Source organism: Ambystoma mexicanum, chromosome 10 (assembly GCF_040938575.1).
Source record: "Ambystoma mexicanum isolate Mex_15411 chromosome 10, UKY_AmexF1_1, whole genome shotgun sequence".
NCBI classification, from domain to species: Eukaryota; Metazoa; Chordata; class Amphibia; order Caudata; family Ambystomatidae; genus Ambystoma; species Ambystoma mexicanum.
In genome coordinates this window covers 805,487,682-805,513,225 of record NC_090932.1, presented here as the reverse complement: position 1 = coordinate 805,513,225, position 25,544 = coordinate 805,487,682, and the positions used below count along the sequence as shown (strand labels likewise).

At 49.9% G+C, this 25,544-nt stretch overlaps 1 protein-coding gene across 1 annotated transcript in view; it reads left to right on the top strand.

Moving 5' to 3' along the window:
- Window positions 1-25,544, top strand: part of KPNA4 (karyopherin subunit alpha 4) — a 422,537-nt gene that overhangs the window by 365,618 nt on the left and 31,375 nt on the right. The window contains exon 16 of the mRNA XM_069618469.1: window positions 19,118-19,212. Within this exon, the coding sequence (XP_069474570.1) occupies window positions 19,118-19,212 (95 nt within the window). The remainder of the gene's footprint in view (window positions 1-19,117; window positions 19,213-25,544) is intronic.

The window sequence follows — 25,544 nt, the reverse complement described above, 5'->3', positions numbered from 1 at the left end:
AGTGATCCCACTGCTATCACAGGGAGATTACATGACAACATTGGACATGAAAGATGCATACTTTCATATTTTAATGTTGCCAGCGCACAGAAGATACCTCAGGTTCATGATAGAGGGCAAACACTACCAGTTCAGAGTGCTACCCTTCGGCATAGCATCAGCACCAAGGGTATTCACGAAGGTACTGGCAGCGGCCCACCTGCGCGGGTTGTCCATCCCAGTTTACCCTTACCTCGACGACTGGCTCATAGCAGGGGATTCTTACGAAACATGCTTCTCCAATACCCAAAAGACTGTAGACCTTTTGTTCCAGTTGGGCTTCTCCATCAACGAAAAGAAGTCCAGCCTAGACCCCAGCCAAGTCAAACAATTCCTAGGGGCTCTAATTCAAACAAAGGACGGCCTCGTCTTCCCCTCCAACGAGAGGGTCCAAAACATGCTGTTTCAGATCCCTCAATATGTGACCGGTCGAGAGGTGACGGTACGCAAAGCAATGTGCTTGCTAGGCATGATGGCGTTGTGTATTTATTTGGTACCTCACACGCGCCGGCGCATGCGCCCTATGCAAGAGTGGCTCAACAGCCAGTGGTGTCAGGCCAGCGGACTATGGGACGATCTAGTGGTGGTCTCGCAGGCCTTGGTTCTCTCGCTACGGTGGTGGACAAAGGAAAACCTGGAAAGAGGGAAACCTTTTGCCACACCCGCGGCGAAAGCCACTCTAACCACAGACGCATCCCTCACAGGATGCGGGGCTCACCTATCCCATCAGACTGCTCACGGAGTGTGGACTCCGAACGTAGCATCCAAACACATAAATCTACTAGAGCTACTAGCTGTGTTCAAGGCGCTAAAAGCCTTCCAGGAACACCTACAAGGCAAGACTGTGTTGGTCCTTACAGACAGCACCACAGCCATGTACTACATCAACAAGCAGGGGGGCACCCACTCTCCAGGACTGTCCAAACTGGCCCAAAATATATGGAAGTGGCCTCTCAAACAAAACATGTACCCACTGTCACAACATGTACCAGGGGAACTCAATCTGCTGGCAGACAAACTCAGCAGAGATTTCCCCCTGCCCCAAGAGTACGAATGGCGACTGCACGAAGACATAGTCTTCGACGTCTTCACACAATGGGGATTCCCAGAAATAGACCTATTCGCAACCCTGGAGAACTCACAATGCCTAAGTTACGCCTCCAGGTACTCCCAGAACCAATCCAAGGGGAACGGTCTGTCGATGCAATGGTCAGGGAAATTTGTTTACGCTTTTCCCCCGACTCCCTTTCTCAACAAGGTGGTGCACAAGATGCAACAGGAACAAGTGACCATGATACTGGTGGCCCCAATGTGGGCCCGACAGCCATGGTTCGCTCACTTCATGGAGATATCTCTATCTCCCCCAGTGAAACTCCCCTGCCCGTACAACATGCTGTCACAAGACGAGGGCAGGACTCTGCATCCATGCCCCCAGAACATGAACTTAGCAGCTTGGCTCCTGAGATCATAGAATTCGGACATCTACAGCTCCCGCAGAGATGCATGGACATCCTCAGGGAAGCCAGAAAACCTAACACTCGCCACTGCTATTCTAGCAAGTGGAGGAGATTTGTCATCTGGTGCAGAGGAAAAAGCATCAACCCAATTGACTGCTCTCCCACACATATTGTTCTATACCTGACCCACTTATTAGATTCAGGTCTAGTGTTCAATTCCATTAAAGTCCACCGAGCGGCACTTTCTGCATACACCACTTCCCAACGCAAGATGTCGTGGTGGAAGATCCCTGTTATAAGGCCTTCATGGAGGGAGTGAAGAGAATACACCCCCCCCCCCGATAGCTGACCCAGCTCCCGGATGGGACCTTAACGTGGTACTTACCAGACTCATGGGCTCGCCATTCGAACCCATGCACAAAGCATCTCTTAAAGACCTCACTCTAAAGACTGCTTTTTTAATAGCTATCACCTCCATCAGGAGAGTAAGTGAACTACAGGCTTTCTGTTCTAGACCCCTTCGTTACAGTTCAGAGATAAGGTGGTTCTACGCACGCACCCAAGGTTTGCTCCGAAATTCATCTCGAAATTCCACGTAAACCAAACTATAGAACTGCCAACGTTCTTTCAAAATCCTTCCAACTTGAAAGAAAAAACTCTGCACACACTAGATGTGCGCAGAGCGGTTATGTTCTACATGGAAAGAACCAGACCACTGAGGAAGACTAATCAGTTCTTCGTCTCGGTGGCAGCAGGAAGAGAAGGGGATGCAGTTTCAAAGTCCACTATTTCTAGATGGATTGTTCAATGCATCACTCTCTGCTATACTCTTGCTAAGAGAGAACTGCCCTTTAAGCCAAGAGCACACTCTACTCTAGGCACGCGGGCGTCCATAGCATTCATTGCAAATGTTCCATTTGCAAAGCGGCTACCTGGAGTTCTGTGCACACCTTTACAAAACACTACTGTCTCTAGATGCACACTCGAGATCTGACTCCCAGGTGGGACATGCAGTATTAAGACATCTTTTCTCTACTGTTCCTTCTCATAACCCACCGCCAACTCCGGGTACTGCTCGCTAGTCTATGCACAGCATGTGATTCTAAGCAGATTAACCAACATCAGAAGACAATGCATTACTTACCGTAAAAGCATTTCTGATAGTTGTATCTGCTTAGATTCACATGCGCCCACCCTTCCTCCCCGCTCGGATGGAAGGAACATAGACTTCCTTTTATATCTCTTTTCTGTACTCACTCACGTCTAGAAGGCTCCCTCAGGGCAGAAAAATACAAACAGAGGGACCTCGACGTGTGAGGGATTGTGGGTACAACGCACGGCACTATAGGGATAGTATTTCAGACACGCCTTGTCGACGTCCCTTTTCGACTACGAAAAACAAAATGCAATACTCCACAGTGACCACTGGATGTCAGACCTACGCACAGCATGTGAATCTAAGCAGATACAACCATCAGAAATGCTTTTACGGTAAGTAATGCATTGTCATATCATACCACACCCCATGCTTACTCTCTTCTTTACACCACCACTCAACTAGAACACAGAGATACTATGACACCATTCGGTATAACTGTTCTCATATCAACATATCCCGCTCACTCCCCATCACTCTAAGTAAACACTACTGGTTTCACACCCCCCAGCCAGGCGTTCTCCTCGGCTTAACGCAGCCACACTCGACCTGGATAAATCCTGCCAGTGCGAAAACATACTCCTGATCTCTCAACCACAACACCTACCGCTAAGAAGCAGCTACCACACTAATTCCGCACCAGCTGCACACATACCTGGTGCGCACACGCACCTTTGGACTCTCGCTACGCTCTCTACTGACCCAAACTTCGGTTCCCAAGGGCGTTCAACCTACAGCGCCTTCAGACCATACCAATGGTATATAAGGTGCTATATAAATGCACAATAACAATAATATAACACTGCGGTAACTGCAGGCTGGACTCTGGCCCAAGGGACCTTGCTGAAAAGACACGCTTGGCTGCGTACGTCTAGTTTTAAACCGGAAATTCAAGCCTCCCTCATCAACAAGCCCATTGAGGACTCCAACCTCTTCGGGAAGGCGGTGGATGAAGCTTTGGAAACAGCCAAGAAGGAGCATGAGACTCTGAAGTCTCTACAACAGATCGCACAGAAGCCTTCCACCCAGAGGGGTAATAACACTTGGCGGTCCTTTCAAGGGCAATCCCGTGCTGGCCAAAACAACTACGGCATGGGAAACTTCACCTTGGGACAGACTTCTGGAAACACTGCATACTACCCATCAAGGGGTCAGAAACACGGCAGAGGCCCCAATCCCAGAGGAGCCACAGCCTCTGGTCAGAAATGACCACCAAATCAAGGTCCCCTCCCAGGTCACCCCGGTCGGGGGGCGATTAACATCTTTCCTCATGGCATGGGAGGGAATAACTTCAGACCAGTGGGTCATAGACAGTCGCCCACGGTTACTGCATGGAATTCGCCTGACCTCCACAATTCAGACCGCCGAGCTCACGGCGCCTTTCACCGGACCATCTGGAGATCCTGAACCAAAAGGTGGAAGCGCTGCTGGGAAAGGACGCCATAGAAGCCGTCCCTATTCTTCAGGTAAACAAGGGTATTTATTCAGTGTACTTCCTTGTATCCAAAAAGGATCTCACCATGCGCCCTGTTCTAGATCTGCACCCAGTGAACAAGTTTATAAAATCCCAGAAGTTTTGCATGGTAACACTGTAAGAGGTGAGTCTATTGCTGAAACAAGGGGATTACATGGCATTATATGTACACGAAAGATACATACTTTCATATTTCAATTTTGCCGGCGCACAGAAAATACCGGAGGTTCATGATCCAGGACAGGAATTACCAGTTCAAGGTACTCCCCTTCGGCATCGCCTCGGCGCCAAGGGTGTTTACCAAAGTCCTGGCAGTGGCGGGGGCACACCTGCGCAGACTATCAGTCCCAGTTTACCATTACCTCGACGACTGGCTCATTACGGGGGACTCTTTCGTTTGTTTTCGAACACTCAAAAAACAGTACATCTCCTGTTCAGTCTGGGTTTCTCAATCAATCAAAAGAAATCCAGTTTAGTCCCCAGTCAAAACAATTTCTGGGAGCTCTAATTCAGACAAAGGACAGTCTTGTCTTCCCCTCCAAAGAGAGGGTTCAGAACATGCTTTTTCCGATCCCTCAATATGTAGCCAGTTGGGAGGTGACTATGTGCAAAGCCATGTGCTTGCTAGGAATGATGGCGTCATGCATATACTTCGTCCCCCACGCGTGGCTGCACATGCGTCCCATGCAAGAGTGACTCAACAGCCAGTGGTGTTAGGCCAGCGGACAGCGCGAAGATCTGGTAGTTGTCTCGGCAGCCCTCTTTCTCTACAGTGGTGGTCAAGAGAACCTCTTGAAGGGGAAGACCTTCACCACCCCTGCAGTGGAAGCCACTCTCACGACAGACTCATCTCACAGGGTGGGGGGAGGGGGGCTCACCTACTTCAGCAGACAGCGCATGGAGTGTGGTCCCCTCAAGTAGCGTCCACCATATAAACTTACTGGAGCTATTAGCAGTGTTCAAAGCACTGAAGGCCTTTCAGATGCAACGGGAAGACAGTGCTGATCCTAACGGACCGCACTACAGCAATGTATTACCTGAACAAACGGGACCACTCACTCGTCAGCGCTATCCGATCTGTCCCAAGACATTTGGATATGGGCTCTCAAACACAAGATGTTTTTTGTTGTCCCAACATGTTCCAGGGGAACTCAATCTTCTGGCAGACCTACTCGGCAGAGATTTTCCTCTGCCAGAAGAATACAAATGGTGGCTACACAAAGACATTATATCCAATGTCTTTGCAGAATGGGGCTTCCCAGAGATCGACTTGTTCGCTACTCAGGAGAAAGCCCAATGCCAAGACTACGCCTCCAGGTACCCTCAGAACCGATCCAAGGGGAACGGTCTCTGGATAACATGGTCGGGGAACTACAGGCTCTTTCTGTTCTAGAGCCCTTTGTTACAGTCCACAAAGATAAGGTAGTTCCAGATTTGTGCCTAAATTCATCTCAAAGTTCCATGTCAACCAATCAAAGTACCCACTTTCTTCCAGTACCCTACTAACATGGCTGAAAGAAGCCTACGCACACTGGATGTGCGCAGGGCAGTCATGTTTTACCTGGAAAGAACTAAACCACTGAGGAAGTCTAAACGGGTCTTCGTTTCAGTGGCAGCTGGTAGAGAAGGGGATCCTGTCTCTAAATCGGCTATCTCAAGGTGGATTGTCAAATGCATCACACTGTTACTCTTGCTAAGAGAGAACTGCCCTTCAAGCTTAGAGCATATTCTACTAGAGGCACTCATAGCTTTCATTGCAAATGTTCCTCTCGAGTCCATTTGTAAAGCGGCAACCTGGAGTTCTGTACACACCTTTACAAAACACTATTGCCTAGACACTCATTCTAGGTCTGATTGTCAGGTGGGACAAGCAATACTAAGACCTCTTTTCTCTACTGTTCCTTCTCACAACCCACCTCCAACTCCGGGTACTGCTCGCTAGTCTATGCACAGTATGATTCTAAGGAGATTAACAAGCATCAGAAGACCTGCATTACTCACCGTAATAGCATTTCTGATGATTGTATCTGCTTAGATTCACATGCGCCCTCCCTACCTCCCTGCTCGGGGTGGAAGGAACATCGACGTCTTACTACTTTCTCTCTTTATGTACTCACTTACTATAGCCTTGGACTCACTCATGGCAGAAAAAATACAATCGGAGGGACCTCGGCGCATGAGGGATTTTTGGTACACTACACGTCACGGATAGTGTTACGGACACCCATATGCCGACAACCCCTTTCGGTCCCCGAAAGACAAGATGCAATACTCTGCGGTTACCACTGGATGTCGGACCATATGCACAGCATGTGAATCTAAGCAGATACAATCATCAGAAATGCTATTACGTTAAGTAATGCATGTCATATTACTGTTGGCGTTTAGAATCAGACTTAATAGTTTGTCAAAGAGGTTATTAGGACAAAACAAGAGGTCTTACAAATGCAAGGTTAGTTAACGTCTTCCTGAAAGGAAGACCAAACACAATGTCGGAGGGAAGAAGGGTCATTCAGGGAGCCAGGCTAGTCCAAAGTCCATTGGGCAAAAGTCTAGGTGAGTTGAAGCACTTCTCAGGGGTAGGTAAGTCTTGCACAATGTTTTAGAAGTCTTTGTAGAAAAGAAGAAATTGAAGCAGGGCCACAAGCTGTTTAGGCTTGTGAGGTAAAGGAGCCGTTAGCAACTCTGCAGAGCAACCAAGACAGGTCTCGGCAGAGAACAAGTGAGGTTAGACGACAAGAGGTAAGTTCTCTTAGACTGTACAGTACAATTGGTTAGAAGAGGGCTTTGGCTGGCTTCTGTTACTGTGCAGAGCCAGTGTTACTGGGCCTCAGTTGTGGGGACAAAAGGGGGATTCCTGGAGGACTCCTGCACTGCAACGGGACGGTCGGCTACAGAAAAGGACCAACTTCTATTCAGTGGCACTTTGCGGTTTGAGATGGGCTTTCATTGCATCTGGGGCCCAGCACTCTGAGGTGGCTCAGGCTCGGTCAGTCCTGCTTCCTGGGAGTCCAGAGGATCTTCCTGGAGCTCTTGGCTAACTTAAAGCAACACACACAATCTGGTGGTCCTCTCCCTGGCTATTCGGTTCCAGCAGAATCTGCAGTGGAATTTCAACCAGCTCCGAGAGGCTGTCCAGGTGGCTTACTTTGGAGTTGATTGGTCCTATCAACTCAAGGGAGAAGTTGTCCTTACATGGCTTCTCTAGTTTAAATGAATTTGGCGTTTCAGCACAGCAGCAGGGCTTCACCAGCTAACCGTACAGGAGTTGCAGCAGGCATCTTCAAGTTCTTCGGATTCCTTCGTCCGGTGGTTGATTCTGCCTTCCAAGCCAAAAAGCTTTTTTTAAAAAAAGAAATGTATGTAGGTTTCTCCCATTCATTCCAGCCTAGCTGTCAGACACACAGCAGGGTGGCTGTCCTTGCCAGCAAGCCAGCCAATCTCCTAAGAGTACATTCCTCTCTCCTAGGAGACTAAGCACAGGGAGCTTCGGGCACCTCCTTAGTTGCCTGCCAGACGCCATGGAGCCAGCGGCAGGCTTCACTTGTGAATCCTGCCAAAGTGAACAAAGGGACTAAACTTGGTTTGGTGCGCAGTGTAAATCTCAAGAATGACCTTTACACAAAGAAATGGTCAAAAAGACGACAGGGGCCATTTTGACAAAAATGGCACCTTTGGATGCTTTACTGCAGCTGCGAATGCAGCCCGCGTAAATGCACAACACGGCAGTTAAAAGTAAACCACTGTCATCATTCATCGCGGAAACAGTAACATAATGTTCTCCAGCATGGGGTCTGGCGTGGATTCACATGCTCATGAATATTCCCGGTCAGGCTGGGAATCCTCGGTAAAGAAAAAAATCAGTATCCGTTTCGTTTCTGATCTGTCTTTCTTAGTAGTAACCAATCACTGGTCTCTGGGTCATACTGCCCCCAGCCAATGACTGCCCTCTCCCTAAGCCCCTCCCCTGGCAGCCATCCTCAGATTTTTACCGCACGTTCAAGTGTTGGGAGTCCTCGTGCTTTAGCTCTCGAGCTTTTACTGCGTTTTGCGATTTTTCAAAGAGTTTAATCTAATTTTTTTTCGGTCAATCGAGCCTCGAGCTCCACCGTTTCTACTTCCGATCAACGGGGACCCGTTTCGGAATTTTCTACACCCCTCGAGGGCAAAGTTTTCGTCGAGCTATGCTTCTTGGAGGATTCCAGAAGATTTGAGGCCTACCTCGCGGACATGGCCCAGGACAAGGGAAGCTCGACACCGGGATCCAAGCTGTTCAGGAACGGCCCTGGATGCGGATTACAGAATGTTTTGAAGGACGACGAGCATTCGAGATGCCTCTACTACCTTCATGAAGACAAAACGCACGTGGAGAAGGACTGTGTTTTGCAAGAATGTGTCGGAATGGACCATGAAGAATCGGCGTATCTGCCTCGCCAACTGGCTGGAAGGAAAGAGCCCAGCAGGTGAGAAGAGGTCCGAGCAGTCTTCTAAGTCCTTTGAGGGCGCTCCGGCAACGGGGGCCCAACAGAAGGCAAAGCATAGTGAGTCCGCGGGCACCGGGAGTGCCAAAGGGTCAGGCTCCTCTGCTGCCAGGCAGGGCGCGCTTTCACCGATGCCATCAACCACGAGCCTGAGAACCCGGGTAAGCTTCTGGAGAAGCCCCGGTCGATCTCTAAGACAGCCGAGGGGGAGCGAGGCGGTGACCCTCCCCCCCCCCCCTCACTTCCCAAGCTGAAGGCCTCAAGCGCACCCAAGGTGATGAAGGCCTTGATTCACCCGGCAAAGGCCTCTATCGAGGGAGTCGCGCCGGCCCTGGCAATGCCTGTGGAGGCTACGCCAGTGGAGGCGACCTCAGGGGACCAGAGTTTCCCTGCCACCACGGAGGGAATCCTCTTCAGCTCATCGATAAGACCCCCGTGGAGACCCCGGTGGAAAGAGGGGGGCGGTGGCCATTATGGACACGGATACAGCCTCTGAGGAGCTGGTTGAAGTCATGAAAGGCCTCAACAAGGGACTTACTCTCCTGAAGAACCCGTCCACGACGCCTGCCAAGAGGGATCAGTATGAGAAGTGGTACCGGGTCCCCGATTCCACCCCTTTGTGCCTTGGGGCACAGCCGACCCTGGATTTGGTCGTCTATGCGGCGGGGGCATCATCTTCAACTTCAACCTCCCCACCTGATGACGGCGAGGGAAAGAAGCTAGACGCCATGGGACGACGAGTCATCTCGTCTGCGGCGACGACAAATAAGGCGGCCAACACCCTAGCGATTGTGGCCCGCTATGACAGGGAGCTGTGGTACAAGATCGCTCCCCTGCTAGACTTCCTACTGGACAAGAGGTCGGAGGCCCTGGAGATCCTACAGGAAGGTGAGGTGGCGTCGGACCACGCCATAACGGTGGCCACGGATATCGCTGACACCGGATTCCGCCAGTTAGGCAACGCTGTTTGCCTTCGACGACGGGGATGGCTCAAGGCAACTGATTTCCGCCAGGGTGTGCAAACCAGAGTATTGGACATGCCCTTCAACGGGAACAACCTGTTTGGAAAAACAGTGGATGAGTCACTTCAGGCCATCAAGACCGACACGGAGATGGCTCGGGCCTTGGGAGTGTTGAAGCAACAACGGCCACCCTTTCGAAACGCCAAAGGCAGACAAAGTGCCTCCAAGGGATCCGGCGGCGGCTCCTTGAGGTACCGCCAGGCGGCCCGCTCCTTGTCGCAGGAGGCCTACAGAGAACGCGGCAAGTCAGGAGGATCTCGTCGGTGGCAAGGCAGCCTCCAAGCAGGACTGAACCGGCCGTAGCGTCGGGCCCCCACCAGAGCACCCCGGTGGGAGGCCGGCTAGCGAAGTTAGTCAGCGTGTGGGAGTCCATCTCCACCGACCGTTGGGTGCTGGGTGCCCTGGCCCACGGGCACACTCTCGAATTTCAAAGAAAGTGCCCCCGCAGGAAGGAAAATCACACCCATCAACTGCTGTTAGAAGTAAGGGTGATGCTCAAGAAGGTTGCCATCAAGCTCGTCCCGAAGAGGCTCTGGGGCTCCGGAGTTATACTCAAGGTACTTCTTCGTCAGAAAGAAGACAGGCGGTTGGCGCCCCATTCTGGACCTGCAGCGGCTAAACGAATACATCAAAGCACAAGTTCTGGATGGTCACCCTCCAGCATGTGCTGGGACAGCTGGAGGAGGGCGACTTCCTATCATCGCTGGACTTGGAGGATGCTTACTTCCACATCCCCATTCTAAAAGGACACCAAAAGTTTCTCAGATTCGTAGTCCAAGGGCGGCACTACCAATTTAAGGCCCTGTCATTCGGGCTGAAGTCGGCACCCAGGGTGTTTACCAAGTGCCTCGCACCAGTGGCGGCACGGCTGCGCCTGCGGGGGTTCCACGTCTACCCCTACCTGGAATATTGGCTCATCCCTGCAAGGACAAGAAAACTCGCTGTCGAACACACAGTGGAGACCGTCCAACTTCTCACGGATCTGGGCTTCTCCATCAACTACTCGAAATCCCACCTGGTCCCGTTGCAGGTCGCACTGTTTCTGGGTGCCAAGCTCGATACAGTGGCGCGATTGGCCTTGCCGTCAGAGGAGAGGACGAAGGCCGTCATTGGCGAGGTGCAGCGCCTGCTGGCCACGGGCGTGGCAGGGTGAGATCCATGAAGTCCCTGCTCGGAATTATGTCCTCATGATTCTACCTGGTGTACCTGTGCAGGCTACGGATGTGTCCTCTACAAGAGTTCCTCGACGCCCATTGGATACAAGCGACTGGCAGCTTCAAAGACGGGATCCCGCTCAACAAGGTTTTCCGCCAAGCGATTCGACGGTGGGGCACCCGCATGCATCTCGCGGCGGGCAAGGACTTGCGCACACCGGAGATCTGCACGCGAGAGGCCTTTGGCTCCCGGAGGAGAGGTCACTCCACATCAACATCCTGGATCTCCGAACAGTGTTCTGGGCCCTCAGGTCATTTCTCCCGTCCGTCAAGGGCAAGGTGGTAAGGATCTTCACCGACAACACCACCACGATGTTCTACATCCGGAAGCATAGAGGCACCAGATCCCCAGCCCTGTCCAAGGAGGCCCAGGATCTGTGGCACTGGGCCATCTCCCAGGGGATGTTTCTGGTGCCCTTCCATCTAGCAGGAACAAAGAACGTCATCACCGACTCACTCAGCAGGGAGCTGCGCTCGTGCCACGAGTTGGAGCTGCATCAGGATCAAGTGAATCGACTTTTCCAGCGATGGGGGGGAACCCCAGATCGACCTGTTTGTGACGAACTTCAAGTGCCAGAGGTTCGCCAGCAGGTTTCCCCAGCCGAGGAGCATGGGCGATGCTTTCTCGTTCCCCTGGGACGGCCTGTTCCTGTATGCATTCCCTCCGTTGCCGTTCCGACTCGTCAACCAACTCAAGAGGTCCGGTGCAAGATGATCCTTGTCGCACCGGCGTGGCCGAGACAGATCTGGTTCCCGGACCTTCTGGACTTGTCAGCGTCCCCCACAGTCAGACTGTCGACGGACGCATATCTCCTCTCCAGAGAAGGAGGCGTCATCCTCAATCACGACCCGGAATCGTTGAACTTGCATGCCTGGCTCCTGCAGCATTAGAGTTTGGAGGATACGATATCCCGGCTTACTGCAAGGAGGTGCTTGCCAGAGGCCAGGGCGTTCTCAACTCTAAAGTGCTACGGACACAAGTGGAAGAGGTTCTGTCTGGTGCCGTGCACAGAAGGTTAACCCTCTTCCAATTGCGGCCCCTCAAGTGCTGCCGTACCTGCTATCGATGGCCAAGGCGGGACTAGCTCGCGCTTCCATCAAGATCCATCTTGCAGCGATTTCCTGTTACACCAGAACTTCGGGACGGTCATCCCTGTGGTCTCATCGCCTGGTGAAGGAATTTATGAAGGGACTCTTCCGATTGTTCCCGCCGGTGAAGGCTCCGGCCCCGGCGTGGGAGCTCAACGTGGTGCTCACCAGGCTCATGGGGCCACCATTCGAGCCTCTGCATTCGGCACCGTTGAAATTTCTGTCGTGGAAAACAGAGTTCCTTGTGGCCATCACCTCTGCACGACGAGTGGGAGAGATCCAGGCCCTAACCTGCAAGCCTCCATACTTGACTTTCCATGAGACTAGGGTGGTGCTGAGGACGCACCCCTCCTTCATGCCCAAGGTGCTGTCGGACTTCCGCCTTAACAAGCCCTTGGTGTTGCCAGTTTTCTTCCCGACGCCTTTGTCGCTGGCCGAGAGGACTTTGCATTTGCTGGATGTAGCTAGAGCGCTGAAGTTCTATGTGGACCGCACGCAGAGTTTTCGGAAGAGATCACAGCTTTTTGTGAACTTGGGACCTGTGAATCAAGGGAAGGCCCTCTCGAAGGCTTCCATTTCCAGATGGCTCTCCGGCTGCATCATGCACTCTCATCGGTTGGCAAACTGACCGTTGCCCGGCCGTCCGAGAGCCCATTTGACCAGAGCGATTGCTGCTACCACAGAGTTCTTTTCTGGTGTGCCCCTGCTGGACATCTGCAGGGCTGCTACATGGAGGTCGACGCACACCTTCACGAGATTCTACTGCGTCGACCAGGATTCCAGGGAGGAGTCCAGAGTCGGCCAAGCAGTGCTGCGCAACTTGTCTCGCCTGAAAGTGGGCCTGGTGAGGAGGTAAGAGTTGCTTAATGTTGAGTTTATGTAATGCTTAATGTTGAGCCCTGCCACCTACCGTGGTTGTGCATGTGTGTACTGCTGTGTATTCTTATATTCATATTAACAAGGGGGTCGTCCTTATAGAGGCACAGATCCACCCTACTGATGAGGTCCAACCAGACCTAAACACGTGTCTGGGGTTTCTGTTGGTGCTCTTGTTCAGAGGAGAATTGCTTAGCATTTCGGTGCTGGACTGCCCCAGGGCAGGACAAAGACTGATATGTTTTGGATATTTCTTCTCTGTGAAAGATAGTGAGCTAAAGACTCTGGGTAAGTCTCTCGTAACCGGGGCTAATGTCTGGCAGAGGGACTCCCAGGACCCCCCTTGTTAATTTTCTTATATTCATGAGCATGTGAATCCATGCCAGACCCCATGCTGGATAAGGATCAAGTTACTTACCTGTAACTTTTGTTCTCCAGCATTTGTCTGGCATGGATTCACATGCAAACCCTCCCTCCTACCCCTCTGCGGCTCTTCGCTTGGTCATACTGCCACTTTACGTGCTACCAAATCTTAGGATGGCTGCCAGGGGAGGGGCTTAGGGAGAGGGCAGTCATTGGCTGGGGGCATTATGACCCAGAGACCAGTGATTGGTTACTACTAAGAAAGACAGATCAGAAACAAAACTGATACTGATTATTTTCTTTACGGAGGATTCCCAGCCTGACAGGGAATATTCATGAGCATGTGAATCCATGCCAGACCCATGCTGGAGAACAACAGTTACAGGTAAGTAACTTGTTCCTTACATGAGAAGCTAGACAAAGGGGAAACTAACCCCTCCATCACCCTATTGTAAGATATTGTGTGCTGGGTCAAAGTTACAATGCATGTTAATGTTAAAGGATATTTGTACTGCGCACTATCGCCACCGGAGTGGTCCCCTGGCGGCTCTGAAAGAGGGAGAGGAGGGGGGCGAGTTAGTGGGAATAAGCTGGAAATGTGCAAGAGAGCAGTGATGTGCTTTTGGCAGCCTCAGCCCGGCGGGTCAGTTGGCTGGGCTTGGCGTGTTTTACGGTCAGTAGTTGGTGTGTGCTGTTGTGCAAGTCTGTGTGCGGTTTGTTTGTTGTTGCAGTGAAGTTTGTGCGGATTGCTGCGTTTTAGGCTTGTGGTTGTTTGGTTAGTTTGAGAGGTGTATGCCGAGGGATGAAATTGTTAGTGGATTGGTTAGTTGGCCTTGCTCTCCCTGCCATTATGTCTAGGTGTGATGCTTGCCATCGTTCACCATTCCATCGGAGTGTGGCGCTTGTCAATTTCAATATTCCGTCTAGGTGTGAGGAAGGCTAGTGATTATGATTCCATTCAGGTGTTGCACTATTCATCATTCAGTTTCATCTAAGTGTGGCGCATGCTAACATTCACATTTCTATCTAGATGAAACGCAAGCTGGAGTCAAGGATTCCATCTAAGTGTGTACATGCTAACATTATTACACCTGTCTAGAGGTGACGCAGGCTAATCTTGACCGTTCTCTATGGATTTATGCTGGTGGTCACATCTCTCGAAGTATGCATGGTGTAAATCTATAGCAGTCTACTTTATGGAGAGGTAAGGTAGAGTGGTGATGGCTTTCTGGAGTAGAGTAATTGCGCTACATTCCACCCATGCCACACTTGCAGTTTTGTTGGTGTCTGTTGGCTGCTGGCTTCCTCTGCGGACACCTGCAGATACGTCTTGGAGCTGCCAATGCATGAGCCGCCTCTTGCCTCCGGGTCCTTAGCCGCAAGGAGGAGGGATAGGGAGGCGGGACAAAGGCAGGGGAAGCTCCGGCACTGCTGGGGAGCCCGCGAGGCTCACAAATCAATCAGCGCACCGCCATGATGGTTCCAGGAGGGGGGGGGCAGGGGGTTGCAGCACACATGCTCACCTGTTGCCAAGATAGGAAATGTAATTAAAGTCGATTTCACTTTACTGCTCTTGGAAACAGTAGAAACAGGGTTCAAATCACATTTAAAAATACGAGTGGGGGAAAAAAGGGTCTTGCTCGCTCCAGGTTAAAAATGTTAGTCCTCAAAATCCAGAAAAGTTGCTGGGAGTCTCTAAGGTAGAGGGGAATTGGCACATTTCTGAGAATTCTCCCCAACACCTTCTCTTGGATTAACTGCTGGTTCCAAGAGCAGTAAAGTGAAATTGACTTTACTTTTTGTAACCTTGTAGACCCAGCCCACACTGTCTTACATGGAGTGCTGGAGGGGTTACTTAGTTTCCCCTTTATCTACTTTCTCAGGTAACATTTTATGTTCTCCAGCATGGGGTCTGGCATGGATACACATGCTCATGAGTATTGCCCATTGTCGGGCTGGGAAGCCAAAAAATCTCAACCAATCGCCGAGCTCTGGGTCATACTGCCCCAACCAATGACTGCCCTCTACCTAAGCCCCTCCCCTGGCAGCCATCTTCAGAGTTTTACCGCACGTTCAAGTGTTGGGAGTCTCCTTGTGTTTTTCTCTGAGCCTTACTACATTTTCATGCTTTTTTTCGATAAAAGTTCTATTTTTGTCAATAGAGCCTGTGTGCATCTTTGACCGGCAAGCAGGGATCAGTTTGTCAGCGTATTTCAACGCCCCTCAAGGGCAAGGATAGTCTACATTTCATATAAGATTCCAGAGGGCCACCGAGCCTACAACGCACGCAGGACCATGTCGGCGGATAAGGAGGGAAGCTCTCTCATTAAGCTCTGCTCCAGCTGCGGATTGAGGAACGTGTTTGTAGAGAACGCCCACCTCCAGTGCCTCGACTGTCTCCATCCAGACCACAGGAAAGCAGGTTGTGAAATCTTCCTTGGGTTCTCCAAGCAGACATTCAAGGATCATCACAGTAGGTTGGTGGTGTTGCTCAATGCGAAGGACTCTAACCTGTGCGGCAAGCAGGGGCATGCCTCACCTGGAACCGGCTGGTCCGAAGAGCGGGCTTCTCCAAGTCCTTTGATGGTGCTCCGTCTGTGGGGGCCCAAGACAAGGCCAAGCATTTCAAGTCTGTTACAGTCAGGGGTCGCCGTGCAAGTGGTGTCCCACGACGACCAGGGCGCGCTCATCTTCACCATCTGCCTACATCGCCAGTCTTCACTCCAGCTCCTCCTCGAAGAGGAAGTCTGCTAACCCAGGGAAGCTGCGGAGAAGACCAAGGCACAGGTGAAGTCCTCCTCGACGCTGGAGGTGGTGGTGGCCGCTTTCTCGCAGGCAAAAGGGTCTGACCCAGTCCAGGGGGCCCCGATCGTGGCCAGAGTATCAATTCCCCCGAGGCAGGAGGCCTCGGCCAAGCCAGTTAAGATTCCAGAGAAGAGGATGGCCATTCCTAAGCCTGAGGCTGGCCCCTCATGATGCATAGGGGGGGGAAGAGGTGGGTCAGTGCTCTAGAGTGTGGATATTTCTTCCTCAGATGAGGTGGATCTGGTGTCCGTTGACACGGTCTTCGATGGCAGCGGGAACGCCGAAGTGTACAATGGCGGCTGAAACGCTGATTTGGGCACTGTTCAGCAGGTCTAAACCCCCCCCCCCCCCCCCCCCCCCCAACCTACACCTCTGATGGATGGATCTGACATCCTCTCGCAATTCCTGCAGGAGTGCCGACCCAACAGTCTTTGAGTTATAGCTATAGAGCTGGCAAACCCAAGGGAAAAGGGGAAGTGGAGAAAATAAAACGCAGGTTCTCTTCTAGCCCTGGACTTCAGTGTCTGACCCCCTCGCAACAGGATGGCTCAGATTTCCTAAAAAGTAATTACAAGCAGGTTACCATTGATCTGCTACTTTTCCTGTTCTCTAAAGCTGTTACTTGCCCAATGCCTGCCCTGCATACCTTCTGGCTATGCTGAACTACTGATAGGCTCTGTAATGTAGATGGTTGAGGTTTTGCTTGGTCACTAAACCTTCTTAAATATCGGCTCGACGTTTTCTTCACCAAAATCTCTAAATCCTTTTAAATTCTTAGTTTCTTTTTGCCTTAGTCTAAGAATTGTTATCCTAGATGCTGACTGCTTTACTGCCTTCCTTACAAATACTCCAAATTTACAACTCACAGAATAGTCTTTTGGAATTTAGATCGTCCCTTCACAACTTAAATACTGAGGGCCTAATTCACAGAACGTTTAGAGCGGAGCAAAGTAACTTTGCACTGCAAAAATACACTTTGCACCGGGCCTAATTCACAGAAGAGCAAAGTCACTTTGCACTGCAAAAGTACTTTGCACCTCGCTAAATAGGCCCAATTCACAAAATAAGGTCCATTCAGCACGGTGCAGAGAGTACTTTTACAGTGCCAAGTCACATTGCTCTGTGCTAAATGTTCTGCAAATTAGGCCCCGAGTCTTTACTTTTTCTCGAACAAAGTAGTCTCAATTGCCCCAAAAGTCACCCTGTGCTTTCCAGCGCGAGTTCGCTTACTAAATAGTCTTTTATATTTACTTGACTGCTGACTGAAATCAAAAAGTTCCTTTGTGCCGCGGCGGCGTTCGTGTCTCCTGAAACTGACTTGCATAGATCGTGTTCCGAGCCAAAAACTGTTCCGCGCATACGCGCACCTCAACCGCGTGTCGTTTATTCTAATGGCCCGATGGTAACTCATCGCGCTTCTACGACTTACACCTCGCAAACTATTTACAGGTTAGTATGTATGCAAGTTATGTAGTTTAACACAATTAATAAGGAACTAGCAACGACTTGTTCCTGCTCGCTTGTGTTAAGAGCACGCAGCAACATGCTGCCTCTGCTTTAACTCCTTGCCTGCAATCAAAACTGGTATAATAAATAACCAAATTCAAACTGTCCTTGACTTGCATTACTTTTTCACTTGCTAGCGCTTTACTGTAATAATGCTCAGTAACTCAGAATACAGAAAGTTAGATTCACTTAGCTTGCTTCTTTTGCTGTGATTTACTGCTACGCCTCTTGGGATCTTCAACGGGTTCTCAAATCTTCAGTGGGATTTAGTTCTCACCTTCACTCGCCTCATCGATTAATTCCTTTGCTGATGGATTTTTCCTTAAAACTTCAGGAGCTATAAAGACTATGCCCTGCTTTGGTGATATCTTGAATGAAAGGCAGTTTAGAATTCTAAAAGGAATTCTAAACTAACTTGCACCCAGCCACAGCCAATCAATGCATGCTGCTGCAGAGAACCTCCATCTTGCACTTAGGAAACGAAGACCTCCTGAAAAATACATTAAGGAATCTACACTGTAAATGGTGCTTATTTCACAAACACTTTTCCCAAAGGAGTGGTCTAATTCTTAAACAATCCACCCCTTTAAATAGAATGTCTCAACCATGAATAATACGGGAACCTGACAACACTCCACACCCTGGTGTCAGAAATCTGGTTTGCTATATCAACGGCGGGAAGCCAAGTTAGACGATTCTGGCGGTGACTCCCCTGGGCGACATTTGGGACAAAGGCCTGGCGCTGATGAGAAACCCGGCCTCCGCCCTGTCAAAGAGGGATAGGCTGGAGAAAAGGTACTGGGTGCTGGAGTCTGCACCAAAGTGCCTATGTTCGCAGCCTTCCCCGGACTGTGTTCTTGGCGGCAGGGAGGAAGAATTCGTCTAATCCCTCCTTCAGCTTCTGTTCCCCTGGATAGCAAAGGGAAGAAGTTGGATGCCATGGGTAGGGTCACAGCTTGGACACGTGTTCCAATACTAACACAGACAAGATTATGTCAGTAAAAAACATAAATTGTATGTCTGTAGAATTATCTGTATCACTACTGAGAAGTGTATTAGATTTGTGCTAGGAAATAGGCACTTCTTTGGACACTGATTGTTTTAATCATTATACCCCATACCTTTTTATATTTGTATTTATGGTGATTTTAAAACCATTTGTGTACCAATAAAAGGAAGAGGTACTAACTGGTCACACTAAACTGCTTATCATGCAGGCTGGGATTACTCTACCCCCTTTTGTTCTACAAAAAAGGGGGTGCAAGGGTTTCCAGGAGATCCTGAGTGGTGGCTACTTGAGTAGCTTCAGGAAATCTAGATGGGAGAAGGAGCAGAAGAGGGTGTGTGCAGAGAGATCCGGGTGGGGGTGGGGGGGGGATTAGGACATGGAGGGCAAGGGATGAGGGTGTTAATTTGGTGCAGATCGGGGAGTTTCTTTCGATGGCGATGTTGTGAAAGTGTTCTGACCGGGCTATTGCTTTTAGTTCAGAAAGGTTTACGCTGTCAGCACCAGCGCATTCTTGTATCATAAGTGTGGCTTAGAACCACAAGTGCAAGAGCCACACACTTGTGTTTTCTTCATATATTTTACATGTTTTGTAAAAATTGATTTGTTAATGTTTGGTTTTCTTTTAGGATTGGAAAAGATTGAACAACTGCAAAATCATGAAAATGAAGACATCTACAAATTGGCTTATGAAATCATTGACCAGTTCTTTTCATCAGATGATGTAAGTACATACTTTTATTGGCATGCCTAATGACTGATTTAGTTTGGGCTTGTGTATAGCACTTCTCAGTAGGAATGAAAGGCTAGAGTTGAAGCCCCAGATCACCACCCTTATTTCTAATGTATTCCTTTTACCCACAGATTCCTCATCTGTGAGTCCATAGCGGTTTTCAGAAATAGTTTTTGCTTCCAGGGGGCGCAGATCCCAATCTATATGCACCGGATGTGGCATTAATGCCACTATATATAGTTTGTGCACCCTATGACCACGGTTCCTTTTTTCTGTGCACTGTTTGGGAACACTGCTACATGTATCTTTCTCTGAGTCATGGCTAATCTCGCAACAGCCGTAGTGTTGATGGATTTTCTGAATCTGCCCAATGCCCCTATTCTAAGGGACCACACTTTTCTGGTTACCGTGAAAGGCTGTCTAGCCAAATTATCTGGGCGATGTGACTGGGCAGCAAAGCTTGGAGCTACGAGGAAATGGTGCAGGATTTAGTTAAGCATGGGCAGAGCACTCTTAATACCAAGCGAGGCAGAATGTATTCAAATAAAATAATGTATTTAGACGCAAGCCAAACTCTTAATTAACCATGGGTAAGTATCACATTAAACATGCACTATTATTTACACACTTACCTTTGGGGTGCTCTGGCTACAGAGCCCGAACAGCCCTACAGACAAGGGGTATCGGCCACTTTTGTACGCCCAAAAAATAAAAATGTGGAGTACGTACTTCCAACAGAAAATGGGAAAGACGTACAATATTGAGCCCCTGCATTCACCCTCACAGCTCCATGCATTTGTTTGAACGAGTAGTACACGCAGTACCACAGGAATAAACTACTATTTTAACTGCCTCATCCGACCCATGAAGCGTGTGTCAGTTGAGGCTTTCGCTGCCACCTTCTCGCCCCCTCTTTCCCCTTCGGCTGACTCCCACCCTGACACAGCCCTCTCCACTCTTTACTCTGCTATATCTGATACTCTTGATATCCTTGCCCCTGTCATGAGAATCCGCCTGAAGCCCAAAGCCAAATGTAACTCCTGGTTTGACTCGGATCTCGTCACCCTCAAACCCAAGTGCAGGGTGGCAGAGAGGAAATGGCGTGCTTCAGGTTCATCCTCTGACAGTGGCCTGCTCCAAAGGCATTACCGGCTCTCCGTTCTCACCAAAAAGAGAGCCCTTATCCAAGCCCGCATCACTGCGGCATCTAACAATTCGGCTGAACTCTTTAAAATCTGCAAGGAGCTGGCCAACCCTGCTGCAGACTCTACCTCTCCTGTCCCCTCCCAGGCCCTCTGTACGGCACTGGCCTCTCACTTCATGTCAAAAACTCAGGACATCCTGTCCTCACTCTCCTCCCATCAACTCCCCCCCTCTATTCCCTGCCCGTCCTCTGGCCCTTCTGCATCCACCCCTCCTCTCTCCTTCTCTGCCTTTCCCCTTTTTTCTGTTGATTAGGTTTCGAGACAAGTCCGATCTATGAAAGTCTCGTCAACACAGGTCCACCCCTGCTCCTCCAAAACTATTAAGGACCACATCGACTCCTTGGCTCCTGCCCTTGCTGACTTCTGCAATCACTCCTTCGCCTCTGGAGTCTTCCCATCCCCTCTCAAGCACTCCCTTGTGCACCCCCTTCTTAAGAAACCCTCCTCCGACCCATCCTGCCCAGCTAACTATCGCCCTATCTCTATCACTCCTTTCCTGGGCAAGCTCCTGGAGAAACTTGCCATCTCCCAGCTTAATCTCCATGCTGAATCTGTTGGTAGCCTCCATGACCACCAGTCTGGCTTCAGAGCTGCCAGAAGCACAGAAACTGCTCTCCTGAACATCCGCGGGGACCTGCTCTCGAACCTTGACTCTAACATTATTTGTGTTCTCATTTTGCTTGATCTCTCTTCTGCCTTTGATACTGTCAACCATACCATCCTGCTCAACCGTCTCCGTGATAACCTGGGTATCACTGGTCAGGCTCTGGCTTGGCTGACCTCTTTCCTCTCAAATTGACCCTCCCAGGTCCAACTGGGGTCTTTCCTGTCTGACATCTTTTTCTCTACCTGTGGTGTCCCCCAGGGGTCTAACCTCTCTCCCTGGCTGTACAACCAGTACCTGGCACTTCTCGCCCACCGCATTGCTGCTCTCTGCCCATACTTTCAGTGCTATGCTGATAATACCCAGCTCATTTTCAGGCTACCCTCGGCCTCCTCTTCTCCTTCCCTCATCTCTGACTGTCTTTCTGCTATCCAGGAATGGTGTGCCGCCAACGACCTCTGCCTTAATGCCAGTAAGACCAAGATTCTACTCATCGGCACACCCACTCCCTCCTTCCCTGCAGCTCTCTGCCGGCCTCTCTTGGCCCTCTTCCTGCTCCTACCTGCAAGGCTAAAAACCTCGGGGTCATCTTTGACTCCACTCTCTCCTTCTCGCCTCACATTTCTGACGTTTCTAAGAAGTCACACTACCTGCTGCACCTCCTCAGAGGTATCCTTCCTTTCCTCTCCTTCCCCCAGAAGCTCACTGTCTCCAGAGCCCTGGTTCTCTCGAAGCTGGACTACTGTAACAACCTCTACCTAAATCTGCCTGCCTCTACAACTCATCCAGAACAGGGCTGCGAGACTTGTCCTTGGCCTCAAGCCCCGGGACCGTATCTCTCCAGGACTGAAATCGCTACACTGACTCCCTGTGGCTGCGAGGATTAAGTTCAAAACCCTCTGCATTGTCCACAAGGCCTTCTGGGGCCAAAATACCTTCAACTCTCCCTTCCAAAATATCTTCCTTCTTGTGCACTTCGCTCATCCGCCTCCAAATCCCTCAGGGTCAGCCGCTTCTCTAAGCAACGAGTTGGTGGGAGATCTCTCTGCTGCAGAGGCCTCCCTCTGGAACAGCCTTCCTGCCTCCCTAAAACTTCAGGAGAACCATCTCCGGTTCCGGAAGCTCCTCAAAACCCTCTTCTTTGCTTCTGCTTTCTCTCCCTCTCTCCCCTGCTAAATCACTGAAATTGTACTAAATCAGCAACTGGGCTACTCACCAATCTCGGTCCTTGGCCCAGCCACTCTCCCCTGCACTGCCTTCCCGGCAACCCCTGCACTGCGGGACTGTCTCTGTATCCCTACAGCCCCTCTTCCCAGCACTTGTCTGCACTTATCTTGCACTTGCCACTAACTGGCCCTTATTTATCTTGTCCGTTACTAACCGTGTACTGCACTTTCCCCTCTCCCTTTCCTCCTTGCACTTTTTCCCGTCCCCTTAACCTTGCACTTGCGCAATCTGAATGACACCTGGCCTAGTAGGAACGTTGTCTGTCTCCCTTGTCCCTCCCTGCCTCGTCGCGCCTTGAAACACTTGTGTATAGGCGCGTTACAAATGCCATCATATATCATATCATAACTGCCTGAATGGAAGAAGTAAACCTGTATCTTTTTATGTGCATGAATAACTAGGTGCAAATAAATAAATATTACATAAACCTTTCCGTTTTTCAGTTGAAACAATTTTACTTGCTTGTAAAATACTCTCATTGGGGAATTGAACTTATATTTTTACACTCTAAAAAAATACTCCCACTTCCAAGTCCTATCTAGAGTACTGCCTACATTTTGATCAGTGTGGCAAACCAGAAGAACTCTTAAGTTGTGCCATGTTAAAGATGTTTTATTTAAATAAAAAGAAAATACCTATCAAATACTACTGCTTTGAGGGAAGTTTTGGGAAAGATTTCTCTTTACTGCACCCTTCCCTCCATTTTTAGGGACCCCAAACTGTTTGCTTTTATTTTTTAATCTGACCTGACATTTTTTACAGTGCAGTGAAGCCTTCAGCTTCACTACACTGGCTTTTGCTCTTTTGCCATGGGGAAACTTGACATGTCCTTCAGGCTTTGAGTACTGGGATACATTGTTTCACTTAGTCTTGTTACTGTGTTACTACTTTTGGTAACTTATCATTGTACAATAATACTTACAATGGAGTACACCTTTTGTTTTGCCCTCGAACACCACTTGGAGGATTTCTGGTTACTTTAGCTTTGCCTAAGGGACAAGCTTGTGATAGGCGTGATGGTTTGCTATTTTTTAGTGTACTTTGTTTTAGCCTTACCGCGTTTGGCTACCTACTGTATCTAGTGTCCAAACATGGCCATGCCACAAGGATTTTTGTTTGTACCATGGCCATCTTGTCACTAACCCTTATTCCTGGCTGTTAGGCAAGATTGTATGTAGTAACTCTGTTGGAGACTACACCAGTCTTGTCCTCTTGGTAATCGGTAAGCCAACCTTTGGTGTAGGCCTGTACTACACAAGTTGGTAGTGACTGAGCAGCCAAGCTTATCTCAAGAGGGGTCAGTGTGAGCTGTAGGGTTGCAACGTAGAGGTTCAGTGACATGTATTCAAATAACACTTATTCGAAGGGATTGTGTCCTCCGACGTATTCCTAATCTTTGATAATTCGTCTCCAGCTTGCAGGCCTCGGAATTTTTTTCTCTGTAGAGGGCGCTGCGCGTCGACGTCCGCCGAGTCGATGTCCCTCGACAGCCACCGTATCGGCGCCGACGTCACCATGCCCATAAATAGCCACGCGCGGCGTCCGTTGCTCAGTTCCGCTTCAAAAAATGTTGAGACTGCGGAAAGACCATGTCGATAACGGATCCTCACAGGATCTGCTTGTGGTGCTTGGGAGTCGAACACCATTGTTCGGAGTGTGAGGACTGCATGTCCATGACGGCGAAAGCCTTTAAGGGAGCGCAAGGGGAAGCTCGAGAGAGGTAAGTCAGTCAAAACCTCCTCGAAAGTTTCTTCGGCCGAGGCATTCGTCTCCTTGCCGTCGAAAGCATTCCCATTCTAGGTCTCGAAGTAGCTCCCACCATTCCTCGAGATCTAGACACTCAAAGAAGAGATGTCAAAGATCCCCTTCCTCGTCATCTTCTGTTTCCCCAGAAAGGGTCTCCTGCCCCGCAAAACACAGCTCTCAGGCTGAGTGGGAGGAATTCAGGAAGAAAATGCTAAGCGTCTTCAAGAAACCAGCCTCGACCCCCTCAAAGACAGCTGAGGGTGATACCCTGGGTGAAAAACCCAAAAAATCAAAACTGCGAGTCGTTGCACCCGCCGAAAGAGTTCACCCGAGAGCGCCACCGGCCATCGGGTAAGAAGGCACCATCTTCGCCGTCGTCGAAGATCCCTTCGACGCATGGATCAGCGCCATTGACACAATTGTCGAAGGGTTCTTCGCATCGGTCGATTGAATCAACGCTATCTTCTACGCCGATAAAAGAGAAAACCACGGCTACTTCACAGCCAACGGTTATACCAAGAGCCTCCGGCACGACGCCGAGAACGTCGTCGACATCCTCGAGTAGGATCCCGATCCTTTAGAGTTCTTCAAGGCCTCTTTTTCTCGGCGCCTTCGAAGCATTTCACATCGGCGTCGACGGCATCGACGTTTTCTCACCCAATAATGACAAGTTTGGCTCCTTCTGCCTTAGAAATGGGTTTCTGACCATTTCCGAGGTCAGAGTAACCCAGATTATCTTCAATCTATGAAGAAGGGGAGGACTCTGACCAGGAAAGACCCTTCGGCTGCAGAGGACCACACCACCTGTTTCAGAGGATTTTATCTCTGAGGAAAGAAGGTTAAAAGACCTACAGTAATCATTACATGAGGCAAGTGGGCTGGACATTTCCCCAGGAGTGGAATTTGTCAAACCAGACCCAGGGGAACATGCCGAAACCCCCTATAGAACCCTGATGACAAGGATTATTGAATTCATGGGTTGGTCTGCGCCTTCACCTGTTTTTCAACAGGATGACCTTACAGACATACTAGACAAAGGTCCACAGGAGGATCCTGTGGTCCCCTTCCATGCAGCCTTACAAAGGAAGATTTCATCAAATTGGGAAACTCCTGAGGTTATCCCTGCAGTCAATAAAAGATTGTCAGCCAAGTATAGGGTAGCTGCAGCGGACCATAAATATTTATCAAAACACCCGACTCCAGAGAGCCTGGTGGTTCAAGCGGCAACTTCATCAAGCAGCAGATCCGCTTACCCTACTGTCACACAGGGTAGAGATGACAAAAGGTACGATTCAATGGCAAAAAGTCTTTTCTGCTTGTAGTATGGCGTTGAAGTCCATCAACGCCACTTGTACGCTCGCCAGGTTCAGTCGCACACTGTGGGAGTGTGCTTCATCAGCGGCTAACTGCATACCGGAAGGAGAGGAAAGGGAAGCCTTCCTTAACATCAAAGATGGCAAAGATGCCATGTGCGAATCTCTTCAAACTGGCATCGATTCCGCTAACAGTATCAGCAGGGCCATGGCGGCAAGTACTACAAT